Genomic DNA, 7,327 nt, shown 5'->3' on the forward strand with positions numbered 1-7,327 from the left:
CAACATTTAATACAACATTAGTTATGCTGCCAACCAGACTACAAACCTTCAAAACTTCTGTTTTCAGTCCCAAATATACAGGGAAGCAAACTCTAAGTCTGAAGTGCCACTAAGCATTTCAACTCATAACAGATCATTACTCATGATCTCTAACTGGATTGAGTAGGATGAGATCTACATCAAATCTATGATATGGCATATTTATTTATTTTTACCTTCTTTCTTTCTTTCTCCAAAGCTCTCCACTGTTCGTAACATTCTTCTAGTCTAACATGAAGTTCGCTGGCAGGCCCAGTACGGGTTTTAACTTGCCTTTGAAATCCAAATGCCGGTACAAAACCAGAAAAAGAACTGTCACCATACATCTTATCATTAAAATAAGGGTAGAAGCATTTTAAATCATCGCGGGAGAACAAGTTGTGAGACTCCATCAGCGGGACAATGGAACGGCCAAACAGGTGAGCTGATCTTAAGGGGAATGCACTTGAACCAAGCTGCTGATTACGTCTGAAGTCACCCATCATGCAATTGTTGGAAAAGCCTGGAGCCTGCAGGGAAGTCACAGGATTGATGGCATAACTGTCTCCGCTCCCCTGCTTGAGATTAAACTGACCCTGAGACTCCATCAAATCTTGGTACCTGTTCTGCAACAACCCATCTGCATGTTTTTGTCCTTGCAGATCATAATGCTCACTCTGTGGCTTCAACTGGAAGCGGTGTTTGTTCATGTTTTCAATGATCCCAAACTGCTGAGCTGAATAATTGTCACAGAATCCATTCGGCTGCTTTAATTTCTTTTCACTTAAATATTCAATGAGATTCTCTTCTCCACTCCTAGCTAGTGCTTCCATGCAAGCAGCAGACCGAGCTCGTTCTGCGGTGTTATAGCCAAAATCAAGACTTGAAAAAACCGAAGGATTATCTTGACAGTGCTTGTGAAATGGATTACTATTTAAAGGGAAATTTGAAGATGATAACTGAAAAAAATCATTAGAATGACCGGAACTTTTTGGAAAAGGAGGTAAATGATTATTCAGTTTCAGCAAAGGACTTGGATTCTGAAATGGGACAGAGGCAGTGGTTTTAGTTTGGATGTTCATCCAAGCTGGCCTTACATTAGTACCTGCCGAAGGGTTTGCCGAGTTTGGCAATAATGGAAGTGATTTACAGTATTCAGAATTCTGAAGATCGGACTTGGAAAACTGCTGCTTTTCTACACCATTTGCACAGTCACTACTCCCTGGACAAGCTGCAAAAGATTTTAGTCCATATTCAACTTTTTGCCCAAAATCAGTGCAGAATGAAGCTTCATTTGCAAATTGTTTTTCTGATAGAAGTCCTACAGTCTTGGGAAATGTAAAGTTTTGCTGATCTGAAATAGTATCTTCTATTTTTTTTTGAGGTCCTGATTTACCTTGAAATAATTTAGTATAGGGTTCTGTGTCCAGAGATAGTGCCTCAATGGTTCCATTTACTAACTTTTTATTTTCTTGGAGGCTACAGTTGGTGCTCTTATTAGGCTTTGCTTTACTAGCATGAGAATATTCAGTGTATCTACTATAATCTGCACTTTCATTGTATCTGTGAAACGGTGGAAGAAACGTTTCTGTCCACTTTTGGTGGAACTGCGCATCCGCTCCTTTGGGACACACCTTCTCCCTTCCATAAGAATAAGCATCAGCTGCCAAGTCTCTGATTACTTCTGAATACCCAGCTTGAGGTGTAAAGATGTTTTTTATATATGGGTAGTTCTGATATATGGGTGTTGTCTTAATATTCTCATTAGTCTGCATGTTGCAACAGTTGGCATGATCATTCCTAGAAGGGTATAAACACTGGTCTTCAAGGTCTATGCCAGTAAACCCGTGATAACATTCCTCTACTTTTTGCTGCGATGCAAGATTACCACTTTGCAAGTACTGTTTTTCCGTAGCAGATACAGATTCGCTACTATAAAAACCCTGTTGTGAGACAGCTCCAACAACCGATCTTTTAGTTTCTGGCAACAGGTCATTGTGGTCTACGATTCTGGTTGTATTCATGGGCCATACTGACTTCAAGTTGGAAGGGCCACTCCTTGAAAAACAAGAAATACACGGTTAGAATCTTATCTGTGGTGCTCCTCTTCCATTCCCAAATGCAGAAATAGGTTTAAAAACCCAATTCTTCCCCCAACCATTTCTCTTGACTGATTCAATGATGTCTTACTCCAACTTCGATCCACTACCGTCATCTTCGCAGTTTCCCTTAACCAGATGAGAAAACTGATTCCGGCTTGTCTAAACCCACCCCTATACCTTAGGAGCTATGTACAATGCCTTCAAGCTGCAAGTGACAAGTACATACCAAATTGTGTTCAGTCAGTCCCGTCAAGAGATTTACTATCCATCACCACCAAAATACTTCTGGTTTAGCAACAAGTTAAGATAACCATACTTCCCAACCTTTCAAAGCCATGTCCTAGCATTCCAGACAAAACGCGTGTCTCTATCATCTTGCTTATTGCTTCAGAATTGCCTGTGTTTTACACTGGCTTACACTGCTTCCTGCAGGTAGATCAAGAATAAGCATCTCAGCACATTTCCTTTCCTCCTTCTAATTACCATGGATTAACACAGGACAATCACTGACTGTGAAGGAAAGCTGTAAACAGACTAAGTAAAAAATGGAATTGTGCCTGGAAGTCATTACATTCACAGCCAAATTTAGCAGTACTGAAGACAGAAATCCAACCTTAATTGTCTGAAGCAAAGCAACCTTTTGATCAAGACTGACTCGTTCTAAAGTCTTCCCTCACTTCAGACACGTAACTCAGCATACATACAGAAATTATAGGAATTTTGGGAGAAGACGGAAAGGAAGAGTAGTGCCTAGCTTGGGAACCTTGAGAACTGCATTCTGTTTCTTATCTCTTAGACTTAGAATACTCAGATTCAGGCAGAAGACCGTGAACTCTCTAAGCATCTCGGGAATGCTGGATCCAAATCATTCTGTTTCAATTTATTATGACTTATTATTAGTTTCTTTTGGTGCTAGAATATAGGCAAAATAAATTTGTCATTTAGCAATGCAAATATGGCATAGGTAGCACTAACATAAAGAAATAATAATTTTGCACGGAATTCTTCCCTCCTGCCAGTTCAGGAAAGTGTGAAAGAATATGATTTTGTTTTATGTATTCTTTCTGTGAATTGAAGTTAATTAAGAAACCCGAAGTCTGAATTCAATCTTTATCTAAAATAAAATAGGCCAAGACATATATTCAAGGAGATTTATTTGAACACAGCATTTCCACAATGCTTGCTAAGGACTTATATAAAAATTCCAATTAAAAAGTTCTTTAAGTACCAGAAAGCCAGAAACTACCATGTCATTTGAGTACCAAGAGAGAGGTTGAGAGGTTTCAAGTATCACAAGCAAAATATTGGAAGATTAGGGGGAAGGAAGGGAAACCTTGTGAAGAGCACAAGGACTTGCCAGCAGCAGATGCAAAGATGACTAACAGAACACAGATATTGAGATCAGCGAGGGTAGTTTTTGTCAGAGGAAGAGAATGCCAGCAGTGTTTGCATGGCAACACACTCACCCTTCAGCACAATATGGCTGTGATTTATCTTGTTCTTCCAAGATGTTAGACACAAGTCCATATAAATCTGTGTCACTGCCATAATCATTCCTTTCAGCTTGAAACCTGAAAATGAATTGCGTATTAGTTAAAACAATTACTTCATTCAAAATCATTCAAAAGCTAAAATTAAACAAACACAATCCATCTACTCCTTCAACACACACATTCTCTCTCTGTCAAAAATTACTACCTGGACTTCGTATTAATCTGAGAAGCGGCAGGCTGCTTAGTATCATCTCCACAGGTAGACCATGGTGCATATAAAAAGGAAGAGTCCACAGGTGCAGAGTACTCTGATGTTGAAAGGGAAGAACTGTAGGTCTGAGGTAGCTCTACATTTTCTTCATTCTGTATTTTATGTACAATAAAAGCACCAATTTAAAAATTAAACACATCAAATTGTCATTTCATCATTTTACGTCGTTATAACTGAGCTCAACCTTGGAGTAACCAGAGCATGAAAAGCAAGCTAGTCATGTACTTTTTGACACAATACTACAGGTAACTTCTGGTGGTGACTACTGCCCAGCACATATACCCATAGGAGTAAAAATCTGGGGCTGTGTCAGCCTGAAACATCTGCACCAGTTTCTAATAGATGATCACCAACAGAAGTCGGGAGACACCCCATTCCTCCCAATCATTACAGGTTATTTAAGCTACTGAAGAAAACTTACAGCCAATTCTTTTCTAGAGGAAAGGTCTTCTATCCAGTTTAAGTGAAAAAGAGCAATTGCTCGTTTGGTTTAAACACGATATGCTTTCTTAGCTCTTACTAACTGAAAAAATTAACAGTGTTTTCACAGGGTTAAATGTTAAGGACACATGATACATTCCTTTACAGAGCAAAGTAGTCAAGCAGCTACAGAAAGAGACAGACAAAACCAGGTTTTGTTCCCTGTAAGGCTTTCTGCCTAAGTATGGGCAGGTCTCTACTTTATGTCTCAGTTCCCCATGTCTGTAAAATACTTCTGTAAGCAAAAAAGATGGCCAGTTGCTGGACTGAAGGACATGGAAGAACAAAGCCAGACAAGTCTCAGACAGAGTAAGTAACAGGACTATTATTGAAGGTATTGGGAATGAGTTTTCATTCATTTATCTGAGTCTTTTACCTCAGTGGAAGTTTATGGCTATGAAAGGCAAAATGAAAAGAATGGTCTGATGTACTTAACTGTCCTGGCATTTTCTAGTGCTCAGACTTAGAACCCCAGCCTGGTTTATACGAACGTTTGGACTCTACATTTCTACCATGCCGTAGAAATAACTGTTGCTATACCTAAGCTGCTTCTTACTGGCTTCTCAGTTCTCCTAAAAATAAGTCATTTGCCCCTCAATTTGTCTACAATTGTTTATGGTTACAGAAGAACAAAGAATACAGTGAAATACTATTTTACTACACACCACATATTCCTTCATCTGTGACTATATTAAAAAAAGTCATTCTTCTTTCTGATTAACATTACGATGATGGAGATTTATTATGAATAAATCAAACACTGTGATTTATGTTCACCAGTATAAGCAAGTGTATTGGAAATATTTTTTGACCATTTTATTTATAAGCAAGCTAAACTCTTACATAGATATAAAAAATTCATTTATAATGAACTGAACCTGTGATTTGTAGCAACCATATAGCGAGCCAGAGCCTGTCATTATGCTACTGAATGCATCAGTCAGCCTCCCGCCAGCTTCGGTGCTACTCCAGCAGCGATTGCCACCTCTGAACACAACTTTAGGCTATACAAGACAAGGGAAAAAAAGTGGTAGAAGCACATAATTATACACAGACCTGAAAGTTGTAGATTTTATACCAGCATGACTTTGTTAACATTTCAATTGACCTGTGGATTCTGCTCATCTAAGTCTTCAGGTAGTTAGTTACACATATTGACATTAGAGCACTTTCATATTTTTGCTTAGAGAAAAGCTTACCCCAACAAACAACAAGAAGTTCACAAGGTGTTTGGAGACAGAGGAGGTGCAGGTGAAGAGCAAACCTGCATTCTCTCCATTTAGGCTAGCTGAGCTTCTGAAGGGCTAAACCACAACGGATTACCAACTACAGAACCACGAGAATTGTCACCCCCTTTCACCGACAGTAGCAGAGAAGTCATTTAGCCTTCCGTGCATCGCTAGACACCTCTTGTCTTTTCATCAGTGTTCCTATTACATCATTTATATTACATGAATGCATGTATGTGCATTTTCAGATTTCAGGAGCTAGAATTTTGCTGTAATACACACGCTGGGAGCTACAGTGGAAATCAGCCCCATTCTGTAACTGTGGGAGAAACAACTTCTACCTAAGGAACACCCCTCTCCCCATCATTGGCATGGAAGTGCTCAGAAATAGGTGGTCAGTGGGAACAAGGAATGAGAACAGGGATGCCATCCAGAGGGACCTGGACAAGCTTGAGGAATGGGCCTGTGTGAACCCCATGAGGATCAACAAGGCAAAGTGCAGGGTCCTGCACCTGGGTTGGAACAACCCCCAGTATCAGCACTGGGGGATGAAGGGACGGAGAGCAGCCCTGCCAAGAAGGACCTGGGGGTACTAGTGGATGAAAAGCTGGACATGAGCCAGCAATGTGCACTCGCAGCCCAGAAGGCCAACCGTGTCCTGGGCTGCACCCAAAGCAGCATGGCCAGCAGGGCGAGGGAGGGGATTCGGCCCCTCTGGTGAGACCCTCCTGCAGTGCTGCGTCCAGCTCTGGAGCCCTCAGCACAGGAGAGACATGGACCTGTTGGAGCGGGGCCAGCGGAGGCCACAACAATGCTCCAAGGGCTGGAACAGCTCTGTTGTGGGGACAGACTGGGAGAGCTGGGGGGGTTCAGCCTGGAGAAGAGAGGCTCCAGGGAGATCTTACTGCAGCTGCCAAGGCTTAAAGGGGCTGATAAGAAAGATGGGGACAGCCCTTTTTAGCAGGGTCTGTTGTGACAGGACAAGGGGTAACAGTTTTAAATTAAAAGAGAGTAGATTTGGACTAGATCTAAAGAACTTTTTGCAAATGAGAGTAGTGAAACTCTGGCACAGGTTGCCCAGAGAGGTGGTAGATGCCCCATCCCCAGAAACATTCAAGGTCAGGCTGGACGGGGCTCTGAGCAACCTGATCTAGTCAAAAATGTCCCTGCTCACTACAGGGGGGTTGGACTAGATGACCTTTAAAGGTCCCTTCCAACCCAAAGGTTCTATGAAAACAAAACATTAGGCACTTTTTCTTCCCTTCTTCAGAAGCTGAGGTACACAAGGAAAATTTAAAGTTAAAATATATCTGACTAGCTAAAAAACCCTTTAGCTCACAAATAACAGTGCAGTTATTTGCATCATATTTAAATTACTGTAGCAGGTCATTGAAAAGGCTAACTAAATTCAGAAAAAGTTCAAGTTTCACAGGACTAGCATTGTGGAAGTATAAACACTCCTCTCTATAAAAAGTTGTTCTATAGCTACCCAAGGATGAAAACACACTCTATGTCTAGTGTACATGGTCTACAGCATGATCTTCCATCTAGTTTACACCACAGTTACACCGATGTGCTAAGATGTTGTCAGACACATTTTACAAATATGTGACGAAGCAAAGCCAGAACTGGCGTGGAGCACTGCTCCATTTCTCACACCAATTATGCCACATTTTCTCCTTAGTTGTCTCCTTCTTCAGTAAGGACACCTAGCACTTACATGACTTGTGATCT

The 7,327-nt window shown here is 40.9% G+C and overlaps 1 protein-coding gene across 1 annotated transcript in view; it reads right to left on the reverse strand.

Annotated features, from left to right (window-relative positions):
- The window catches only part of LOC104627287 (chromosome unknown open reading frame, human C17orf104), a gene marked incomplete at its 5' end in the record, with an annotated part of 14,329 nt that extends 8,961 nt beyond the window's left edge, over positions 1 to 5,368 (reverse strand). Inside the window, 4 exons of the mRNA XM_010295434.1 lie at positions 216 to 2,076; positions 3,587 to 3,691; positions 3,819 to 3,976; positions 5,243 to 5,368. Of these exons, the coding sequence (XP_010293736.1) occupies positions 216 to 2,076; positions 3,587 to 3,691; positions 3,819 to 3,976; positions 5,243 to 5,368 (2,250 nt within the window). The remainder of the gene's footprint in view (positions 1 to 215; positions 2,077 to 3,586; positions 3,692 to 3,818; positions 3,977 to 5,242) is intronic.
- Between the last annotated feature and the right edge of the window lie 1,959 nt (positions 5,369 to 7,327).

The sequence above is a fragment of the Phaethon lepturus genome, unplaced genomic scaffold (assembly GCF_000687285.1).
Source record: "Phaethon lepturus isolate BGI_N335 unplaced genomic scaffold, ASM68728v1 scaffold37209, whole genome shotgun sequence".
Lineage (NCBI taxonomy): Eukaryota > Metazoa > Chordata > Aves > Phaethontiformes > Phaethontidae > Phaethon > Phaethon lepturus.